The sequence below is a fragment of the Misgurnus anguillicaudatus genome, chromosome 15 (assembly GCF_027580225.2).
Source record: "Misgurnus anguillicaudatus chromosome 15, ASM2758022v2, whole genome shotgun sequence".
NCBI lineage: Eukaryota > Metazoa > Chordata > Actinopteri > Cypriniformes > Cobitidae > Misgurnus > Misgurnus anguillicaudatus.
The window spans coordinates 35,657,619-35,682,487 of record NC_073351.2 but is presented as its reverse complement, the minus strand read 5'-3'; the positions used below and the strand labels follow the sequence as shown (position 1 = coordinate 35,682,487).

General features: G+C 35.7%; 1 protein-coding gene across 1 annotated transcript in view; it reads right to left on the bottom strand.

Annotated features, from left to right (window-relative positions):
- The window catches only part of ptprq (protein tyrosine phosphatase receptor type Q), a 70,635-nt gene extending 47,763 nt beyond the window's left edge, over nt 1-22,872 (bottom strand). The window contains exons 1-18 of the mRNA XM_055174860.2: nt 22,651-22,872; nt 21,426-21,695; nt 21,093-21,353; nt 20,873-21,003; nt 19,583-19,712; nt 19,060-19,213; nt 18,864-18,970; nt 18,318-18,415; nt 15,390-15,552; nt 14,063-14,323; nt 13,826-13,986; nt 8,727-8,841; nt 7,440-7,666; nt 3,898-3,967; nt 3,458-3,657; nt 2,962-3,202; nt 2,417-2,545; nt 1,734-1,880 (exon numbers count right to left, since the gene is read on the bottom strand). Of these exons, the coding sequence (XP_055030835.2) occupies nt 1,734-1,880; nt 2,417-2,545; nt 2,962-3,202; nt 3,458-3,657; nt 3,898-3,967; nt 7,440-7,666; nt 8,727-8,841; nt 13,826-13,986; nt 14,063-14,323; nt 15,390-15,552; nt 18,318-18,415; nt 18,864-18,970; nt 19,060-19,213; nt 19,583-19,712; nt 20,873-21,003; nt 21,093-21,353; nt 21,426-21,695; nt 22,651-22,771 (2,986 nt within the window). The 5' untranslated portion in view covers nt 22,772-22,872. The remainder of the gene's footprint in view (nt 1-1,733; nt 1,881-2,416; nt 2,546-2,961; nt 3,203-3,457; nt 3,658-3,897; nt 3,968-7,439; nt 7,667-8,726; nt 8,842-13,825; nt 13,987-14,062; nt 14,324-15,389; nt 15,553-18,317; nt 18,416-18,863; nt 18,971-19,059; nt 19,214-19,582; nt 19,713-20,872; nt 21,004-21,092; nt 21,354-21,425; nt 21,696-22,650) is intronic.
- Between the last annotated feature and the right edge of the window lie 1,997 nt (nt 22,873-24,869).

Sequence of the window (24,869 nt, the reverse complement as noted above, 5' to 3'; positions counted from 1 at the left end):
AACATTTGTTTTGTCATGTATGTGCATTCAGTAATGCATATAAACCTCATTAACCTTTACTAATTTTGACCCAAACCCTTTAAGGCTAACGTTAGCATAATGATATTTCATCCATTTTATGCCACAATCAAAGATCATTTGGAGAGAGAAACAACATAGGTGTTGATGTCTGCTTAGTCACTTATAATAGTTAGTAAAATAAAGAAAGGTATTAGTAAAATGTATTAATAAATGCTGAAATTAACATAAGCAAAGAATAAAAAATATTGTAGAAGTATTGTTCATGTTAACTAATTTGTTAACCATAGACTGTATTAAACATGGACGTAGTGTCCGTGACGTCACCCATAGGCTTGTGAAGAGCATTTTTTTAAGCCCAAAGTGGACGGAGCTGGCTGTCGCCATCTTGGCAGAGTGTCATTCCCGGATAACCAAAAATGGGCAAAGAGGCGAAAAGTGGGTGGAGCTGAGATGCCTGGTTGCTGAAACCACGCCCATCTAGCACAACGGTAGTAACAGCAGTGTCAATCTACCTGTCACTCAAGTGGCTGGATGAGATGTCATGAAGAGTTGTCATGTCATAACTATACAGACCAACACCACCTTTTGTACCAGGCTGTAAAATATTTTTTACTGCTGTAAATTTGGGCATTTTAACATGGAGGGGGGGGGGGGGTCTATGGGATTGACTAATTTTAAGAGTTTGACTATAATGGCCAGTCGATGCAGTTTAAGTCATTGGATTCACAAGAAAAACTGGAAAGTTGCCCTTTGGTATTAACTAATGTTAACAAATACAAGTGTTAGAGTTTTCCCTTAAATTTCTGAAGAGAAATAAAATAGACACAACTGGGACATCGTTGACATGAAGTTAAGTGTTCAGACCTAAACCGTTACTGAGCAAAGCATATATTATATTAAATATGGTATTGAAAGAAACAGAAAATGTCAAGTTGATATCCTTTTCAGGTCATGATAACTTTGGTAATTGGTGAGCACGATTTAGATTTGCCATTGTTGAGATCTCTTCTGAAACTGAAGTTTCAAAAAGAAAAATTTCCAGAAACTTCAAAACTCAGAAGCACTAGACAAAAAAAATTCCTTTGTTAAATCTCACTGCTGTCTGTGAAAAACAAGTGAGATTTTTGAACTGTATGGGTCCACTAAAGCACAATGAATGTTGCGTTCTCCAAAAACATAATACAGCAGAGCGTCTTTCCAAAGTAACTGGAGTTTATGAAAATTTTACCAATCTTGAGCATCACAAGAAATTTTGAAAAAAAAAAAACTGTGGCTTTAACATTCATATTTTATCTTTAGAAAGATACTGATGTTCAAGGCTAAATAGATCAGTACAATCCACCGCTAGCATAACAGAAATCCTTTCATGAAGCATCTCAGTATTTCCTGCTTTGTTGTGGACCAAAAGACTCCTAATATGTCACAATTTTACAAAGTAAGCATCAATGAAAGGGTCATGTGAGTCGTGACCAGAACACAGACCTCCTGTTAAAACTGTAGGAACCATGAATTATGAATACTCCACTGTACTACTTGAGAATAGCTGAAATTAAACAATTAAATATTAAAGTGCAAGAGTCCTATCCTGAACTCCACATTTCTGAAAAGGAGAGCGAGGTTAAAATGTAAACAAATAACTATTATAAACAGCCTTATAGACTCTTTCCATTGTAAAAATACGTTTTACTCAAACAATATTCGACTGATTTTACCTTCTGCTAGTGTTGTAACGTTGATCACTGCTGCCGGTCCTGTGGCTCCTGCTGATTTGGCCATGAGATAGATGTAGTATAATGTGTAAGGAGTCAGTCCATTGTAAGTAAACGTCAGTTCGAATGTGTTGTTCTCACTTATTAACCCTAAAATACACACAATACATGGCATACATTAGGACAGAAACAATACGTTTGTGAAGTTTTAGCTGAAAATACCCCACCACAGATAATTTATTATAACATGTTAAAGTTGCCGCTTTATAGGTGTGAGCAAAAATGTGTAGTTTTTGGGTGTGTCATTTAAATGCAAATGAGCTGATCTCTGCACTAAATAGCAGTGCCGGTGATTAGACACTGCAGATTAAGGGGCAGTATTATCCCCTTCTGACATCACAAGGGAGCCAAATTTAAATGAGCTATTTTTTCACATGCTTGCAGAGAATGGTTTACCAAAGTTACTGGGTTGATCTTTTTCAGATTATAGCATTACTCTGTATCTTTATCCTTATAGTTATACCGTAGTTATCATCCTTGGTGTGAGCAGCCTTTACTCATCAGAGATCTTAGTTTAGGTTAAGAATATTGTCTGAGGTTTGTGTGCTAGTTGAAATCATACAAACTGAGGAAGAAATAGGTTGGATATTCGAGATGTTTTAGTGATGGCAGGAGAAAGCAGTGACCTGCTGGGCTTTGGAGCTGAATGACGTAACTGAAGCGTCCAGTGATGATCTTCGGAGGCTCCCAAGTTAGAGACAGAGATCTGGATGTGATGTTCTTCACCAAAATGTTTTGTGGAGGATCTTCAGGTGCTGTAACACATACACATGCATTTTTATTTTTATTATGTATTCACGCCAGTCAACATTTCTCTTATAGACACTTTTTTGCAGGTGAAAAAGGCATGAGAGTCTGCAACTGAATATATTGTGGTTGATTTTATGTTCCCTGCTTTCCTCATTTTGGAGATTTTGGTCTGTTTTTATTCAAGTAGATAAGAGCTAAACTTTCATTATGTGGACAGCTGCCTGGGGCCAAAGCCAGTACGGCTGCTGAGAGAACTGACTTGCCTTCAAGGGACTATGATAACATACACAGATGAATTGTGCACAATAAAACATTTTCTGAACAGTTTCCATACTTTAAGTTTACAAAAGTTTTGACATCAAATATGTTTAAGAATTTTAAGTGTGTTGGTACAGTGTGTGCTTCGTGTATTTTGGCATACCGGCCTCGGGCATGCGAACCATTGTACTGGCGATTTGGCCCTCCCCGTCACTCGTGAAGGCGGAGACCTCAAACACATAAGGTGTGTAGGGGCGGAGCTCATTAATTTTCACACTGATTGGAACACTCCAGCTGGAGGCAGGCGGGACAGCTGAGAGCGTAACCGTTGGCAACACGGCAGAGGTCAGCTGAGTGGATTCAGCCGGACTTGGGGTACCACGAGATAAGATGTCTGCCGCATCCTAGGAAATATGTATAAATATATTCACAACACATCTTTATATTTACACATTTGGCATGCACATTTATGGTGTGTGTCTAGGTCATGAATTAGTATATCGTTGAAGAATGAGATGCACACACATGGTAATTTTTTTACAATTATGTCAGTATACTTGTTCCCTGGGAATCGAAACCAGAACCTTTTGCGCTACTAATTCAATGCTCTTCGGTGTGTCTATATGGTTTGTTTCCACAATATACACATGCACACATACATTGCAGTGAGGCAAGGCTCCGTTCATGATTTCCTCTGCATTAAGCTCCAGGGTGCGGGCGATCTGGCCAGTTCGGGCATGCTTCACTTTCACGGCGAACTTAGTGATGAGCCCATTAATGCGTATAGGAAGATACCACGTCAGCAAAGCCGACATGTGACCCTCGGGTTGCGCCGAGAGGTTTGACACCAAACCAGGAGCTGTGAGATCAAAACACACACATATCAAAATATATTCATCACAGCTAAAATGCTAAATTTTTGTAGTATGCTGCCTGTCTAGACAGCATTTTTAGGCATCATGTACTACATGCACTTCAACCACAAGGAGCAACAAAGTTCAATTTCAATAAACGTGCTGCCTAGTGGACATAGACAGCAATGCAGCCCAGTAGGGTTTGGAACAGAGCCTGTGAAATATACAGTATGCATGCTCCTTACGGGCCTCTGCAGTTTTGTAGTACAGAGACTGACTGAAAGGTCCCATTCCTGCTTTATTTACTGCTGCGACCTACAGAGAAAAGACAGCTTAAGTAAACACATTATTAAGAGATCTGCTTGACTTATCAGCATGACTTAGCACACAACACAATAAACATTCCCATGCAAGATGATCTACACCAGACAACGGATCCATCAAATACTGTCACACATGCAAACAAGTTCATAGTGCCAATGAATTCATGGGACAACAGAGGGGAAAATGGAGATCCTCATGAATCCAGAGATCTCTGTTGGTGATGAATAATTCATAGCTGATAAATTATTGAGTGAGATCAATAGAGTCCACTGGCAACTTTCCCATGTGCAGTTAATCTGGTAGCGTCTGTAGAAACCAAGACCTTCTGTACTGAGTTTACAGCCTAAAGGCTATGGAAGCCTATTTCTGCCACGTTTGGTTAAAAACCTCATAATAATGAGTTAGTATCTGATAATATTGAGTTAGTATCTCATAAGAATGAGTTAGTATCTCATAAAAATTAGTTAGTATCTCATAATAATGACTTAGTATCTCATAATAATGTGTTAGTATCTGATAATAATGAGTTAGTATCTCATAATAATGAGTTACTATCTCATAAAAATGAATTAGTATCTCTTATTATCTCATAATGATAAGTTAGTATCTCATAATAATGACTTAGTATCTCATAATAATGAGTTACTATCTCATAATAATGAATGAGTATCTCTTATTATCTCATCATGATAAGTTAGTATCTCATAATAATGACAAAGTATCTCATAATAATGAGTTACTATCTCATAATAATGACAAAGTATCTCATAATAATGAGTTACTATCTCATAAAAATGAATTAGTATCTCATAATAATGAGTTATTATCTCATAATAATTACTTAGTATCTCATAATAATAAGTAACTATCTCATAATAATGACTTAGTATCTCATAAAAATGACATAGTATCTCATAATAATGAGTTACTATCTCATAATAATGTGTTAGTATCTGATAATAATGAGTTAGTATCTCATAATAATGAGTTACTATCTCATAAAAATGAATTAGTATCTCTTATTATCTCATAATGATAAGTTAGTATCTCATAATAATGACTTAGTATCTCATAATAATGAGTTACTATCTCATAAAAATGAATTAGTATCTCTTATTATCTCATAATGATAAGTTAGTATCTCATAATAATGACAAAGTATCTCATAATAATGAGTTACTATCTCATAATAATGACAAAGTATCTCATAATAATGAGTTACTATCTCATAATAATTACTTAGTATCTCATAATAATAAGTAAGTATCTCATAATAATGACTTAGTATCTCATAAAAATGACATAGTATCTCATAATAATGACATAGTATCTCATAATAATGACTTAGTATCTCATAATAATGACATAGTATCTCAGAATAATGACTTAGTATCTCATAATAATGACTTAGTATCTCATAATAATGACTTAGTATCTCATAAAAATGAATTAGTATCTCATAATAATAAGTTATTATCTCATAATAATTACTTAGTATCTCATAATAATAAGTAAGTATCTCATAATAATGACTTAGTATCTCATAAAAATGACATAGTATCTCATAATAATGAGTTACTTTCTCATAATAATGACATAGTATCTCATAATGATGACATAGTATCTCATAATAATGACTTAGTATCTCATAATAATGACATAGTATCTCAGAATAATGACTTAGTATCCCATAATAATGACTTAGTATCTCATAATAATGACTTAGCATCTCATAATAATGACTTAGTATCTCATAATAATGACAAAGTATCTCATAATAATGACTTAGCATCTCATAATAATGACTTAGTATCTCATAATAATGACTTAGTATCTCATAATAATGACTTAGCATCTCATAATAATGACTTAGTATCTCATAATAATGACAAAGTATCTCATAATAATGAGTTTCTATCTCATAATAATGAGTTACTATCTCATAATAATGAGTTACTATCTCATAATAATGAGTTACTATCTCATAATAATGAGTTACTATCTCATAATAATGAGTTACTATCTCATAATAATGAGTTACTATCTCATAAAAATGAATTAGTATCTCATGATAATGAGTTATTATCTCATAATAATTACTTAGTATTTTATAATAATGACTTAGTATCTCATAATAATGACTTAGCATCTCATAATAATGACTTAGTATCTCATAATAATGACAAAGTATCTCATAATAATGAGTTACTATCTCATAATAATGAGTTACTATCTCATAATAATGAGTTACTATCTCATAATAATGAGTTACTATCTCATAATAATGAGTTACTATCTCATAATAATGAGTTACTATCTCATAATAATGAGTTACTATCTCATAAAAATGAATTAGTATCTCATGATAATGAGTTATTATCTCATAATAATTACTTAGTATCTCATAAAAATGACATAGTATCTCATAATAATGACTTAGTATCTCATAATAATGAGTTACTATCTCATAATAATGAGTTACTATCTCATAATAATGAGTTACTATCTCATAATAATGAGTTACTATCTCATAATAATGAGTTACTATCTCATAATAATGAGTTACTATCTCATAATAATGAGTTACTATCTCATAATAATGAGTTACTATCTCATAATAATGAGTTACTATCTCATAAAAATGAATTAGTATCTCATGATAATGAGTTATTATCTCATAATAATTACTTAGTATCTCATAAAAATGACATAGTATCTCATAATAATGACAAAGTATCTCATAATAATGAGTTACTATCTCATAATAATGAGTTACTATCTCATAATAATGAATTAGTATCTCATAATAATGAGTTACTATCTCATAATAATGAGTTACTATCTCATAATAATGAGTTACTATCTCATAATAATGAGTTACTATCTCATAATAATGAGTTACTATCTCATAATAATGAGTTACTATCTCATAAAAATGAATTAGTATCTCATAATAATGAGTTATTATCTCATAATAATTACTTAGTATCTCATAATAATAAGTAAGTATCTCATAATGATGACTTAGTATCTCATAAAAATGACATAGTATCTCATAATAATGAGTTACTATCTCAAAATAATGACATAGTATCTCATAATAATGACTTAGTATCTCATAATAATGAAATAGTATGTCAAAATAATGAGATTATTATGAGAAAGTAAGTCAAATCTTTGACTAAGTTAATTTGAAATTAATATAAGATATTAAGTCATTAATTTCATTATGACATTATTACGGCTCACAGTGCAAATTCGTTTACTTCCGGTTTTAAGATAAGATAAGACAAGACGTTCAAATGTCAAAAACACACTATTGGGTTTAATCATTTGTAAATATAATGTTATATATGTTATTATAAGATCACACTGTCGGGGCTTACTTTTGCAATAACAACTGGCTACCTATATATTATCCCTTGCATATTCATAATTTCAGTGTGTCACAGATCATATGTACCTTAATGTTGTACGTAGCTCCAGGTGTAAGTGTGTTCAACAGGGTTTCTGGGATGTCCAGGTTCTTGTTGATCTCAGTAAAGGTGGATTCAGGATAAGGACACATCTCCTTGTATCTGATGACGAATGAATGAATGGTGGGGTCGGGGGGCATGGGCATCCGCCAGGACAGAAGGATTCCAGTGGAGCCCACCCTTTCCCCCTCCGGCTTAGAGGGGGCAGCGGGTACTACACACAGACAAAAACAAACAAACAGGTGAAGAAATTAATACTTGGAAAATGTAGTATCCTTTATTATAAAATGTCTGTCTAGGAAATTTGGTTTAGATTACTTATTATATTTTTGTTTTTAGAGTGAAGACTGTGACATGCTGTGTGCATTACTACCCAACACGTTTGAAGCACACCTAATACCTGTATACCACAACTCTCAACATTTTTATATATAATATACACACAGTTCATTCTTAAACAATGATCACTGCATGCATTTGCATTGCAATTATATCCACTACTTCTGCACTGAAGCGGGACAGATATGGTTGCTCTGGCCTAGATTTGGTATTGTCCAGGTCAGGTTCAAATTCAGGGGTCTTTCAGAACGTGCTTGGCTTGCTAACTGCTGTCTGTTGTTGTGGAGGTGTCAGCCATTCAGGAGATTGACAAATAAAGCCTTTAAACAGCGTGACCCATTCCAAAGGGGTGAGGAACCAGCACACGGGGAATCTGATCCGGGCCTTTTAAAACCTGCTAACTGGAATCAGCATCAATTATGCAAACATAAATATAAACACATACTTGTCCCAAATGGAAAAAAGACACATATGGATTCATGTTCAATATCTCTCAATAGGTTTCATCTTTCAACTTTTGTCTCTGAGTCCACCTTCACAAAAAACATCCTGTCATGGCACTATGGTACAGTGATGGTATCAGATAATAATAATATGGTACACTGATATGCATTCTTGTACTGTTAATTTATTCAAATTATCTGGAATACTCGTTTGTGATTAGTTAATTGCACCATCCAGTGATCTGATATTACTCAATAACCACAGCACATCCAGGTCATTAGGTGACATTTAAGTATCACATAAACAACAGCCATTCATGTTTCACATAATACTAGAAAATCAACATTTTCTTACGAATGTGGCAAGCAATAATAAGTTACACAGTGTTGGGGCGTCCTTATGTATTTTGTGCTAACATTTGTCTCACTGTGCATTAACTTTTACTTACATGTGGTTATTATGTCTTATGGGATACTGATGCACATACTTACAGGATTCATTGGTGGTGACCAGTATTCGACTGACAGGTGAGCTGAGCCCGGATGAGGCCACCGCACCCACAGTGACTGTGTATGATGTGCCGGGTGTTACGCCGGAGACCTGAGCCTATGACACGCAAAACAGAGTGAATGAGAGACAATCTTAATGTTCAAAACTTCATTTCAGTTCAGTTTGGTTCAGTGTAAGAGTCATATTGGTTCAGTTCAGTACAAGCTGAAGCAGAATTACAGAGAACAGTGCCCTACACTGGAGACCTGAGCATACCACACAAAAACATACACATACAAATGAGATTGAGTCCTGTATCTTTGTAATTTTAACCCATGCAGACACACGGAAACTGACAACAATCTGGAAGTATTAGCATCAAAATAACACTCATTTCTTCCATGCATAAAAGGGGACATTTCAGACTTTTTAAAGATGTAAAATAGTACGTAAGTGAAGTTCTAGCTCAAAATACCAAATAGATAATGTATTATAAACATGTTAGGTGTGAGAAAAAATGTGCCGTCTTTGAATGTGTCCTTTAAAATGCAAATGAGCTGATCTCTGCATTAAATGACAGTGCCGTGGTTGGATAGTGTAGATTAAGGGGTGGTATTATTATAATAACCCAGATAGCAATGAGTCGGCGGACCACCGGCGGTGCTCTGGCGGCAGTAAGCGTCATAAGGGCGTAATCGCAAACAGGTCTGACGGCGGCCCGCCGCGGCAGCCACTTTTGCATAAATTAAGCAGTAGGTCCGCCGGCTGCAAGCTGTGACGTATTCGGCGGCAAAAGTTTCATCCCCGCCAGCGGGACGCACCTATACCCGACAGCTTGGGGCTGCCGGCATATAGAAGCCATGCGGATATTTTTTGCTATCTGGGAAGATCCCTTTCTGACATCACAAGGGGAGCCAAATTTCAATTACTTATTTTTACATATTTGCACAGAAAGGTTTACCAAAACTAAGTTAATGGGTTGTTCTTTAACACATTTTCTAGGTTGGAAGAGGCACTGGGGACCCAATTGTAGCATTTAAATATGGAAAAAGTCAGATTTTCATGATATGTCCCCTTTAAACATTCATCAACCCCATTTGAATACATCACCAGAAACAACTTGTTTGTAAAAACAGAAAAATTGAAGAATCCATGCAACTTGTGAACCTTATCATGAAAAGTAAAGTTTTTACCATACTGATATCTCAGATGTCAATATTTGGTCGTTTAAATATCCATGCAAAGTCTTGCTTCAAGTTTTTAAATAATTTTTTTATTATTTTTTCATAGTTAAGTAAGTACAAATTTTAGAATTGTCACATCCATAACAGAGAAATGCTACATCCAAAAATTTGTTTCTTCCTGATAAATGTGCATACAAAATTAAATAAATATTATTTGTTCTTTGAAGAGCGCTCCCTTCTTCATTTGTTAAGTATTATTGCTTCTGGTTTGTGCATTTTAATTTACATAATTCCTACAAAGTATGTAGTCTCCCAAAAACGCGTGTCCTTTTTTTATAACATCCACGTTGCATGCATGTGTCCCTTATCTAAAATAGAAAACAAGAGTATAGGCTGATATTTTTTATGTCTGGACTCTATCATCAGGGTTTTATTGGTAATAAATACATCCTCTTTAAATTTATATTTCAAGTTTTGACTTCAAATGTCACATTCGCTGGAATACAGTAGTTATTATAATATCTCTCTCCTCAGTTCACAAACATTATTGGGTAAACAGTCAATGATTAAATCACTGTAGTAGGTGATATAACAGCACTCTTTCCAGAAAGAGAATAAGTCTTATCAGATCTGAGGATAAAATGACCCAACAACACCAGCACAACAAGATAACACAGCAAAATCAAATCCTCACCTGCAGTACATAACACTGAATATGATGTCTATACTATAATGTATTATCTTACATCTCATTATATTAATGAAGAATTATTCAACACAAATGGAGATCCCTCCACATCTGATACCAAAAATATAACAAAAGGCACATAAAAATGCATTTATTCAACACACTCTCTGAAAAAAGGTACAAGAAGATACAAAAGTTGTCACTGGGGTGTTACCTTTTTAAAAAGTAGGGGTGATCGGGGCTTAATTGGAACTAACGCAGGGTTAATTGTAATTCGGCTACTTTACATTTTTATACAGGACCGAGCAATCTGTGCATTTGGTCTTTTTTCTTACTGTCAGAAAAGGATTTTATGAAAAGTTTGATGTGTTTCGGTTAAGATATTGAACACAGAGTGTTTTGGAAGCGTGAAATTAAATTTTCTCATTTTATGTTTTTTTTTTATTTCTGAGTTGGGTGTGTAAGTCATCAAATCCAACCTTATATTATTTGAATCACTGTCTTGTTATCTAAATTATAAAAATTTGAAACAAGTCAGCAACTCCTAGTAACTGATAGCTGGGATTGAAAACATTTTTACACAGCGGGGTTAGTTGTCACACAGTGTTATAATGAAGCATCAGGTTATACAATGATAATGAAATGTAAATACTATTCATCAACATGATAACTGTTAATACAATATCAGGGGAAATAACTCACTATTATGATTTTTGTCTTCTCTTTCAAAAAAATCTATTTCTATGCATTGCTGGTCAGATGAAGGATGAATGTGTGGATATCTATATCTATTATAGTCAGATATATAAACAATATCCACCTAGACAGAATTTGATTGAATTATTTGTGTTTAAACTAAATTTTCTAGCAGGTGTTACAACAAACGCTCTGTATGTTAAAATGAACCCCACATATGGGGTAACGTTTGCACTCCTGTCACTTTTGGTGTAATTGTACGATAACGGTAGATCCCACAAACAAACTTTAAGTGTTCATTTGTAGCAGAGATTTGTGTTGATTGTGTAACTCAAATATTTTTTGAATGATCAAGCCAAAGTCAAAAAGCATTAGGTTGTGCCCTGCTCTCCCCCATTGTATACTGTAAAAAAAATGCAGCCGGAAGTTAAAACAACTTGGTTTTGCAAGTCATTTCAACCTACTATTTTAACTTTTGGCTTAAAAAAGTTGAAATAACTTATAAATTCAAGTTGAAATTGTTTAACAATGTTTAAAGTTAAAGTAACATAAAAAAATATGTGTTGATTTGACAAAAATGCTGTAATTTTTTTACATTGTTGGTGCATATTGGTACCTTAAAGATAAATATCCTTATTAAAAGGTACCATCACAGTGACAACTTTTGTACCTTTTTTCTGAGAGTAAAAAGTCCTGAAAAGTCTTTTTGAAAACGTTTTGGACTGTGCAGTTTCATATTCTCAGTTTAAATTAAGTTCAGTGCAACAAAACAATGAAATATCAATTTATGGTACTAAATAGCACTAAAAGTGATTCTGGGCTCGTAAAGTACATGTGTATCACTGGTGTAGAACCATATTGTGATATGTAGAACCATATGTGGTGCTAGCTATAGTGGTGCTATATGACCCCCGTATGGTTCTTCATAGGTGCTATATAGCACTTAAAATGGTTCCTCTATGATTACGATCCAAGAACCACTTTTAGTGCTATTTAGCATCGTTTGTTTTTAGAGTGATAGGGCAATTTTATAATTAGGATTTTCAGCTTAAATATGTCATGAAATTGCGGTAACACTTTATAATAAGTGTCCATGAATCATAATGGTGTAATACCTAAATTAATTCTTACTTAAATTTGAAGTGATGCTGAGTTAAGGCATGTACTTAACATAAACTAATGCAGAGTCATCATCATTAACTACAACACGACTCATGACTCAACACGTCAATTCATTGTTAATTAATACATTAACTAACAGTGGGAAAAAAACATGTCATGTTATACCTGATGATGACTCTTCATTAGTTAATGATGCCTTAACTTTGCATTAGTTCATGTTTAAGTAAAAATACATTTATGTCTTAGTTCATTATGATTCATGGACCCTTATTATAAAGTAGCCAAAATTGCATCTAGGTTGATAGAAGTGAAATGCATCAAAATATATATCAAATATGTACTTTATATTTAAATTATTTGAGTTTAGTGGAAAATATAATGCAGACTTTTCTTAAAAAAACAAATAATGGGAGGATAATACTGAACCCTACTAGAAAAACCAGCAAAGACCAGCATAAGCAGGTAGCTGGTTTTAGCTGGTTTAAGGTGGCTGTTGCTGGTCTAAGCTGGTCTTTCCAGCCTGACCAGCTAAGTCCAGCTAGACCAGCTTAAAAGGTGACCAAAACACAACTAGACCAGTTTGCTACACCAGCAATACCAGCTAAAACCAAGCTGGGAGACCAGCTAAAACCAGCTCACGAGCTTATGCTAGTCTTAGCTGGATTTTTCAGTAGGGAAGATTACACAAAGGTCAAACTATCAAGACGTGTGATGCACACAAACAACAAAAGTTTCTTGTGCAAATGATCTCCACCAATCGATTCTGTCATTGATAAATAATGATGTTCAATTATTGATGCTCTACAAATTTCCAAAAAAAGGCAATCCTTTACAAACAAACAGTCCTGCAAAACAGTCAAGAAATGAAATGATATTGATGACAGACACTAAGTCTTTGTTTGTGTGCCAGCTGTTGTTTAACTCATTCTTAGAAACACATGCCAGTTTAAGAATTCCACTAAGGTCGCGTGGCGTCTCACCTGTATCACTAACAAACCAGTAAGACTGTGTTTAAAAGGTCATTAAAGTTTATAATCAAGCATACATCTACTATAATCCTGTTTAATGTATGAAACGCAAACCCATGCAATTTAAATGTGCAATCGATTCCTACCTGAATGTTACAGAGTCCCACCACCACAAACAGAAGGGACACCGAGGATGGCATTATGGCCCATCAAAAGAAAGAGATGCTGGATGGATAAATGGGTAACTAACCAGTGGTCATGCGAGTAATCGGGCATAAACTAGTCCTTCCGCCACTGCTAAACCTATTAGTAATGATCTTCTCTTACTCTCTCTTACTTCCTCCACCACACACTCCGCCCAGCTGATACAGATACACCTCAACCTGACACCTGGCACACGGCTTTGTGAGTGACTCAGGGTTTGTGTAAGGGGGTGTTTGTACCTGGATGAAGTTGTCTGTTGTGGTCGTGATGTTAATTTCGCCCTGGTCAGGAACCACTTGGACCAGGTAGTTTTTATCACAGCCAGGTGATGCCAACCAGCGGATGGAGAAATCACGCGGCGACACGCTTAGCACACGCAAACCCTCAGGACTGGCAGGAACTGAGCCAGACAGATATACACAATTCAATTTAAGCTGCCTTTATTATTCAAAGTGCATTGTGGGTAAAATCCTAACCTGTCTGTATGGTGAGGGTGGCAGCAGTGCCGCTCAGTCTGTTTCTGAATCGCTGTACAGTGGTGTTGTATGAACAGCCGGCCCGCAGGTCACTGATGGTGACGTCCTGTACGCGAGGACTCAAGTCAAATGTCCAGTTGTGAGAGATGTTACTGACGGTCACCCTATAAAAGTCAAAATAGCCGTGTGCAGATTCCCATGTCACTGTAGCAGTCGTGATATTAGCTCGAGACTGAGACAACGAAAATACACCAGCTGGACCTGAACAAACATCAAGACAAAACCCATAAACAAGCTTCATTATTAATGTCTGGTTATATATTAATACAACTTACTGTACCAATTAATATCAGGTGTGCACCAATTACCATTTAAGTAATCATGGTGTTTATCATACTGTAGTACTGTGTGATACCACATCAATAAAACATAGTTTAGGGCAGGGGTTTTCAAACTGGGGGGCCACGAGATGGTGCCAGGGGGGCCCCAGTTTTATGACATTTTATAAAATACATTAATTTATCATGAATTCTGTTAGCCTAGAAATCTAGACGCACCCTAGCGGCCGCAAAATATATTTGCTGCCAGGGTTTAGTCTAGGCACTCACAATACACTTAACAGCTCCAAAAACCAAAATTTGGTTAGGCCAATCACATCGTGTGTAGCGTCTGTGGGCGGGCTTAACATGATGACGACAGAGCTGCCTGCGACGGTTCCTACTTGAAAAAAAAGAATGGCTGCTGCTGCTGGCGAACAGCTTTCTTTTGAAGCGGCTTTGGCCGCGACTCTGGAGGACTTAGACTTATGTTTTTCTTTGAGAGAAGAGCAAATAACCCTACTGAAGTCCTTTTTAAGCAAGAAAGATGTGTTTGGAGTTTTGCCGACTGGTTACGGTAAAAGTTTGATATACCAATTAGCTCCACTGGTGGGGAAACGCAGGGGACTCATACGTCACCTTCTTCGTTGCTCTGATTGGTCAGAGCGCTATCCTATTGCGTGCAGAGGCATTTTGAGGGACAACCTTATATCCCGCCCCTTGCATTGAGCCGTTTGTGTGAAGAGTTGCCAGACCTTACATCTTGATGTAGGTCTGGCTAACCAGGCTAGAATTCTGTGTAATTAAACATAAAAAATAAGGCTACTAACCAAAAGCACTACTTTTTTGTATAATTTAATATGTGTTTTAGTAAAATGTTGAGTTTAGAACAATTTTCTTTGGGGGGCCGCGAAGGAATGCACCATACACAAGGGGGGCCGCCCGCTGAAAAAGTTTGGAAACCACTGGTTTAGGGCTCAAGCGTCGTTATTTAAAACAGAGATTCTTACGAGTAGAGAAGTTTTTGGATGTGGTCTGGCTGAAATCTGACCCCAGGAAGGACTGGATCTCAAACCTATAATCACTTCCTGGTGTTAAGCCATGAATCCTGACACTGTTGTCATGGAGATCAGTCAGGTGTCGGAGAGGTTCACCTGCAGGCCCATACTGAAACTAAAGGGGATCAAAAGAAAGAAACAGAAGACAGGATTTGAGAAATACAGTATTAATAAAAGAAAAAAGCAAGAAACAGAAATAACACAAGAGAACTTCATAGCTTCATAAACATAACATAAATCTCAAAGAAACAAGTTTAGGTCACTATTGTAGGACCTGGCCCAAAAAAAGTTTTTATAGATTTTTATAACTGAATTTATTTATGAAATCAATGCAAAAAAGTGAACTCAGGGTTTAAAATGTTCAATAGCAGTGGCAGCCGGTGACTTATTTTTCGAGAATGCATTGTGTATGGAACCCATCATGTGTGTGTTTTTCATGTCAAAATATGTGTGCGGCACGTCATGTGAACCTATGTGCGTCATGTGTCATGTCAAAATACGAACCTGCTGCAGACGCTTCAAATGGTTTATGATAAAAGAGATGCTTGCGTTTCCCAGATACTCGCTTAATCTCAGTGTTAAGTGTCTTCGGAATACGCTGTGAGCGTCTCTTTTATCCTTAATCCTTTTGACACGTCTGCACCAGGCACGTATTTTGACATGACACATGATGCACATACACTGTAAAACCTAAAAGTTAACTCAACTCAAACCATTTAAGTAAACCGGTTGCAATAGTTTTAAAACACATACATTTGAGTACTGTGAACTTAAACAAATTGAGTCATATGCAGTTATGCACTTATATTTAAGTTCTCCTTAAATATAAGTGCATAATTGCACATTACTCAAGTTTACAGTACTTAAATGTATGTGTTTTAAAACTTAAATGGTCTAATGCAACCGGTTTACTTAAATGGTTTGAGTTAAGTTAACTGTTAGGTTTTACAGTGGATCAAAAGAAAGGGGGACCAAACATGCCATTCTTTCCAGAACTATGATTGTATATCTTATGTTTTTAACTGAATGGCATATGCGATCAAGAAATACGACTTCCGGAAGATGCACCAAAATCCTGGCCAGGATGCGTCCGAGAAGTATGGTCATCCTATGTGAACTTATGTGCATCACGCGTCATGTCAAAATACATGCCTGCTGCAGACGCTTCAAGTGGTTTATGATAAAAGAGACGCTTGAGTTTCCCAGATACTCGCATAATCTCAGTGTTGAGTGTCTTCGGAGAATGTTGAGAGCTCTTTTATCATAAACCCTTAAGACACGTCTGCAGTAGGCAGGTTTTTTGACATGACGCATGATGCACATGGTTCACATGACGCGCCTAACACATATTTTTAAAGAGAAGGCACCGACCGCAACTGCCTAGTCATTAAAACAAAGCTCCTAAAATTACTTCTTTAAATCATTTTTGAAGAATATTTACATTAATTTGGAGGGGAAATCATTCCAAGCATGTTTTGTAAAAGTCATCCATGTGACCATAGACCACAAAAGTCATTTAAAGATCATCTAAAAGCCGCATAAATAAACTATTTCCATTGATGTATAGTTTATTAGTATAGGAAAATATTTGTCTGAAACTATTAAAAAATTTGGAATCTGAAGTTGCAAAAAATCCTAAATACTAATAAAATCGCATTTAAAAGTTGTTTACAAAATATCTTCATGGATCATGATCTTTACTTAATATTCTAATAATTTTTGGCATTAAAAAATCAATTATTTTGACATACACAATGTATGCTATTATACACTGAAAAAAAATATTCATTCGATTTACTCAAATTTTTTAAGGTAAGTGGTTGCAATCAATTTATTTAAGCTACATTTAAACAAAAGTATTTTTTAATGTAGCTTAAATGAATTGATTCCGACCACTTACCTTAAAATAATTTAGTAAATTGAATGAAAAAATTTTTTTCAGTGTATCAGTGCAACTTATGAGTGGTTTTGTGGTCCAGGGTCACATATTTTAAGCTAAAACTATATAAAGCATAGTTTAAAACAAAATATAAACTATGCTGGTAGCCCAGTGATTATGGTTGTGGGATCAGCAATAACAGGAGTGAATACTTTTAATAGGGACATATCATGAAAATCTGACTTTTTCCATGTTTAAGTGCTATAATTGGGTCCCCAGTGCTTGTATCAACCTAGAAAATTTAAAAAAGATCAACCCAATAACTTAGTTTTGGTAAACCATTCTCTGCAAGCATGTGAAAAAATAGCTCATTGAAATCTGGCTCCCCTTGTGATGTCAGAAGGGGATAATACTACACTATCCAACCACGGCACTGACATTTAGTGCAGAGATCAGCTCATTTGCATTTTTGCTCACACATACAGTGTTCATTTTAAATTAAATAAATGATCTATATGATATTTTAAGCAACTTCACATACGTACTCTGGGGACACCAAAGATTTATTTTAAAAAGTCATAAAAGTCGTGAAATGTCCCCTTTAAGAGGTTACACATTTTATTAATACTTTTACATTATTGACATCATAGATTGACTAATCTTTCTCTCTCCTTCTCTGTTTGTGTGAGGTATAATGAAGAATTTGCCCTCATGTATTATGAGAAAGGTAGAAACCCGAGTATGCGAGAGGTTGCTAGGCTACATTTCAGCAGAGACGGTCCATATGAAAGTTTTAACAGGTGTGCCAAAGCTCAACGACAAGTCTACATGCACACACTACAGTCGGTCCATACAGTTACACAGTAACTCCTTATTGTGACTTCTGTATGAAGGTGTAAACGTTTAAGGCAAAGTTACTGGAAGTGGAAAATTAAAACAGTCACATGCAATTACCAGAGATGGATCTCAATACTGATTGGATGATCAAAGTGTTATCCTACCCTGTACCCATCCATTCTGCCTGGTGGGCGTGGCCATATGACATACATGCTGTTCATTTCCTGTTCAATGAAAATGATGTCACCAGGAGGTTCTGGAACTAAAGCATAAAAAAGACAACACAATGAATTTATATATTTTAGAATTAAACTATCATTGTTATTCTATATTATTATCTTGAGATCATGGGTGAGAATGTTGCAGAGCATTATTTCTAAATATATATGCTGCCAAAATGTTTAAATCTATACAGTGTCCCAAATCAAAAGAGCCATGTGTCTATAACATTCAGCTGTCTAAATATGACTATATAGAGATATGACCAAATCTTAAAACAGAATTGCATGTAAACTTCACTAAAATGAAATGAAGAGAACTAAAAAGCAGCAGCATGCTATGACTTTCTCTGTCCAGTAGAGGTCAGTATAGCTGAATTCAACTATTGTCTCATCTGCTCTTAGCAGTTTTGCTCTATGTTGATGTTTGTGTATTTGCATGTGTATGTGTTTATGTATTTTTATATGTATATATGTGTGTGCTCAACTTACATGTGACAACAGTTGTCGTTGCAGGTAAACTTCGCCTGTCTCCACTAACGCTGCTCACTTCAATCACATACACACCTCCAGGTAACAGGTTTTCAAGGTGATACGTTCTAAATACAGAGAAAAATGCACTTTTAATTATTAAAAAAAATAAGAATAGAAGATCAGGGCGCATGACAGATTTAAAAGCATTCAGTACCCTTCATCAGACACGCTAAGATTGGTGCGCAGGATAAAGGTTGAGTTTCTGATGGACAGAATGAATGAGTCACAAACCCCCCGGCCTGCCCTCCAGCGAACGGTCAGGGATGCCGATGACCTTTCCACTGGGAGCAAAGTGACTGAACTGGGAGCTACAAACAGACATATGTGGCCTGTAAAGACTCATTTATGTTAAAAAGTGATAACAGGGCCACAAGGTTGAGAAAAACTTTACTCAACATTTAATACAGAGCATTTGGAAGATGTTTTTATCTGAAACGACTTACAGTGCATTTCTTGGTATGTGTGTTCCCTGGGATCATGCCCATAACCTTGGCATTGCTAATGTAATGATGTTCCTGTAGCTTGACTTGTAGAGCATTGCATTAGCAGAGTAAAAGGTTGTGGGTTCAATCCCAGTAACACACATACTGATATAATGTATAGCATTTCTAAGTCTCTCAGGATTCATGCATCTGGCAAATGCATAAATGCATAAATGAATATGAGTGGATGTGTACCAGCTCTGATCGCAGTCATCACTGCTGGACTGTCTCCGAAAAACTCCTTCTCTGTCCGGACTGAACAGTTACAGAGTTTCCCAGCGATTATATCTTTAAATATTGCTCTGGTATCCCCAACCTTCTGTACCTACACACAGTAGATAAACAAATTCAACAAATTATTAGAAGTTATATCTATATAACTATCTTTGATCTACACATACCCCTGGGTTTACAGACAAGATTTAAGGAAATTCCTAGACTAATGTGCATGTTTGAGTCGTCTCAACTGAAAATAACTTGCACTGACAGATCTTAACATATATCAGTGTTATAGATTTGTCTCAAGATACGGACCACTTACATCTTTTTCTAAGGCATGATTATAAAAGATGCTTAAACATGATTTAATTTAACTGAGGCCTAGTGCTGGCTTAAGATAAGCCTTGTATGTGAAACCAGGACATAGTGTTATTTTACACATTTGATGCTTGCATTTAAAATATTACTAAAACAAAACACCAATCAGATATAAAGACAAATTTTTTTAGGCCAACAAGGAAGTTTTTCCTCACAAAAAAGCCCATTCATTTTTTTCCATAGACTTTTGAATTATTGCAAAAATAAGCTTTGTGTTAAAATTTTTTGAAACTGACAAGTTAATATTCATAGATGAACACAACTTTTAAGAATTTTTAAGTTAAAATTTTGTTTAAGTAAATGCATGTGCAAAATTTGCATTCACCTGTTAAGATTAATGTGTAAGTGTCAGTAATTCATTCCCTGCCAGCCTTTTTTTTTTAAGTTGCCCGCAATTTTTTTTTTGTGATTTTTACAAAGTTTCACAAAATGCCTTCCAGGAAATTTTTCTTCTAAAAATATATAAACATACAAATATATCAAATGAAAGAACAGACCATCTGCTTTCAAACAAACAAACAAAGGGATAAAAAAACAAAACGTTTCATCCTATCTATATTTTTTCTTTGCTATAATAAACTTTCAAATATGGGTATTTTTCTTTAATTTTTCAGCAAAAAGCTGAAATAATTGCATTTTTGTGAAGGAATTTTATTAGAGATCTGATTCAGAACGATTTTTTAAACATACACAGAGTTTAAAATTAGTAAATAACGTTTTTGCTTATTTTTTCTATAAATTGGGTAAGTAAGCCATCTAGTGCATAATCACAGTATTACAGATTAACATAAAAATTCATCAAGAAACATGTTTTTTATGCAAATGTTTTCTCCTTATTGACGAGAAACTCTATTTACAAGATGTATACTAACAAACACAGATTCATACCATGACCGTATCAGCGCAGTTCAAACACAGCACCTCATACTGATGGACGTCACCCGCAGCTCTGTCCCATACCAACTCTATGGAGCTGTCAGTCACAACACCAGCACGCACATGTGTGGGAGGAGCCAAACCTGTACAAATACATTTACAATGATTCATTTAGCATATATATTTATAGTTAAAAAAACATTTTCTAAAAGTTTAGAAAATGTTTTCTCACAGGTTCTGACAGGTGGCAGAGCAAAACCTTCACTTCTTATATCACTGCTGGTCACAAACACATGGAAGTCATATTGCGCTCCTGGATTTAAGTTGTCCACCAACACTTTAATGCTTTCTTCAGACACTGGCCTCTGAAGAAGACTGCTCCCATATGTAACAGTGATGCCATCATAAACGCTGTTCCTGGGCATCTGCACAAAAATCTCCATGGAGTGTGTGCCGATTGCCACCGGGACTGCTATCTGGACGCTGTCAGGTTCTGACACAAATATTACGAATGTTACATGTGGAGAAAGAAAGTAAAACAGAGACAAGCAGAAAGAAAACTCACTTAGTGTCTGTTGCATGGTGATCTCCGCACTCATGTTCCCGCCCCTCTTTGCAGCCACGCCCACTTCATAGGTACCACCAGGTGTGAGCATGGTAAGAGTGATGCAGGACGAGCCATTTACCCATAATTCTCTAGTCTGGGCCTGTTTGGTTTGTGAGCGGAGATGGATGTAATATTCTTTCACTTCTTTATCCAGCGAAGGCCACCAGCACACGGTCATGTTGTCCAGACCAACAGCCTCAACTGAGATCCTGCGTGGAGGACTGACCGCTAAAACAGACAGATGATACCGTATATCCAAAGTTACTTTGGCCTGCTAATACAATGCTGAGCTATAAGAACATTGTAAATAATTATACATCTAGCAAAAAGGTAATAATGTGATGCAACGGACATTTATGTTAACACTGTATTACAGTATATTGGGTAATATACTAATGCCGCAATAGCTAGCCTGTCTGGAACTGAGCAGATGTTAAACCACAACACTGTGTGACACTTGCATTACATGCGATCGGCCCCGACGCTAATAGGATTTTGTTTCTCTCTCCCTGTCTCGATACTGAGGACAATGAGACAAACAGACCCAGTTCCGGCTGCCGTTAAGGGTAACACACCACTAATCTACTGGCCGTCCTTCAACGTAGTGCCCAGCTGACCAACGACCACCGGTGGAACCTGTTTAATCTCCTTATCCGTTTACATTTGTTTATATATATGTGTGTGTGTGTGTGTGTGTGTGTAAACGAATAAGGAGATTAAATATATAGGAAAAAGTCCTAGGAGGAAAAAAACCTTGGGATATATATATATATATATATATATATATATATATATATATATATATCGACTGCATATATATAGGAGGAATAAAACCCACAGTCGATATATCTCCCAAGGGTTTTTTTCCTCCTAGGACTTTTTTCCTCCTAGGCTTAAAAAGTCAGCAGTTTTTTCTCCTAGGGTGTTTTTCAACCCCGGGGAGCCAGCCGACATTGGCTTAACTTAGCACCCTCTTGTATACGAGACATTATTAATACGCTCGCTTGTAAAGTTTATTCATAGCCGCTGTATTTTGCTACTTATGTTGTCTGTCGTTTTTTTGTGTTTTACCCTGCTTTTATTAATTTAAAGCTGCTTTGAAACAATTACCAATTGTGAAAAGTGCTATATGAATAAAATTGAGTTGAATTGAATTGAACTAAGCATGCCACAAATCATGTACCTGTGGTGACAGTCAGCGTCACACTCTCAGAGCTCTCCACACCTTGAGCTGTGACTGACACCACCGTAATCCTATACGTCTGACAGGCCTTTAACCCACCAATCACAGCGCTCAGATTCATCTTGTCTAACTCAACCGAACGGCCTCTGCCGGAGGCTACATCCACCCAGCGCACAATATATTTCTCAAATAGAGCATTCTGGGTAGAATCTGGGGCAGCCCACGATACTGAAATCTGATTGGATGTGACAACTGTTACTGTAATGTGCTGGGGAGGATTTGGTTCTGCAAAACAACATTAAAGGGTTAAAACATCTTTTAAAAAGGTGACATGATTTAAATGTTTGGGTGAATTCGTCTGTGTTTAGTGTGACACTGAGATACTCACTTGTATTGGTGATGAGAACGGGTCCAAGCGTCTGAGACGCCCCACTGGGATGTTTTAGATTTAAAGAGAAATGATAGACGTGACCTGGAAATAGACCTTCAACTCTCACTCTGTCTCGAGTGTTTGTAAGTATTTGTGACACAGATCGGTCCATCCACTCATCTTCTGAGTGCAGAATCAGCAAAGAACCATCATGTATATCCAGCTGAGATTCATTAAACCAGACAAACACTGCTTCTGTCTCACATACACTCTCCAGATACAGATGAACACTGATGTCCTGCAATACTGACACAGAAAAAAATCCAAGTGGAAATATTTATACTGTTACTGTGTTGATGCATATGTTTCTTATGTCCAAACATAGATGTAAAACCGCCTGTGAGTTCTTATCAGGTAAAAAAATATAAATGAGATCAATGTAAAATTCAAAATTTTTCTCCTAGGCAGCACTGAGAGCAAATGCAAGCTAAGGTTGTATTCTTGTTTGCTCCTGAACTGAACTATTTGTCATTCACCCTTATGAAAATTAACCATGGTTTTACTACAGTAAAACCAAAAAACCATGGTTACTGTAGTAAAACCATTGTAACCACAAAATAACCATGGTTTTGACAACGATGGTTTTCAAAAACCATATTTAAACCATGGTTAGTGTAGTAAAACCATAGTTTTGCTGATAGTAATCAATACACCAAAAAAAAAACCATGGTTAATTTTCGTAAGGGCAGTGTTTAAAAAGGCTTTTTGCGACTATGAAGAAAACATCTTAACAATGTTGTGCACAGATTTGCCAAGAGGTCTTAAATCAAAAGTAAAAAATTTGATATGATCTCGAACTCATACCATTTGTCTTTTGGGGTCTATTTGTTTATATTTTTTTTAAAAATGAAGCTAAATATTTGAGACAAAGAACCTTTGAGCAATACATGGATCATATGATTTATGAAGATCCAGGAAACATTTTTGTCATCCAAACCAAACACGTGTACACTTAATCCAACTCTACCGTAAAAATGAGAGCATATTATTTTATAATAACCTTGTTCCAGTTACAAAGAATGTGGTAACACTTTATTTTGGGGGTCCATAATAATGCATTAATAAGGCATTAATTAAGGCATAATTAGATATATAGTTATACTATATTATCAAAAAATTACAACTAATTAACCATAATAAGACAGTAATTGATGATTAATTAAAAAATATATTACCCATTACAAATTAATTAATTAACTAAGGGTAAGAAGATAATTAATTGTTAACTGCATAAATAGTATGACTATGTTAGCCAATATTTACTAAGTAAAACTTAATAACAAATGTTTCAAATACACGTACTAAGTAAAGCATATAATGCTATATTTGTGAGATTTTAAGATTCAAAGCAATATTGAGAGCAACTATGGCTTATTACTATTAGAACTGCCACCAATACATTGCTAATATCTTCTAATAAAGTCAATTAAAATCAATTACTGTCTTATTAATGGTTAGTTAGCTGTAATTTATTGATAATATAGTATACCTAATTATGCTTTAATTAATGCCTTATTAATGCATTATTATGGACTCCTAAAATAAAGTGTTACCAAGAAGGTTTATCTAGTTACTCACAGTCAACTTGACATATGTACGGGAGCAGCAAATAACATGGGAAAGCCGTGAAGAAATATCCGGGTCCAGCGGCATTCTTCTGCATTGCAAAACAACCTGTTTGATTGGCTCCGAGTGCTGATGTCACATCAATACCCAAATTATAGGCAGAGCCATCAGACCAGCGGCGATCGCCCTCCGTCTGTGGACACATTAACTGTGAACTGCAAAA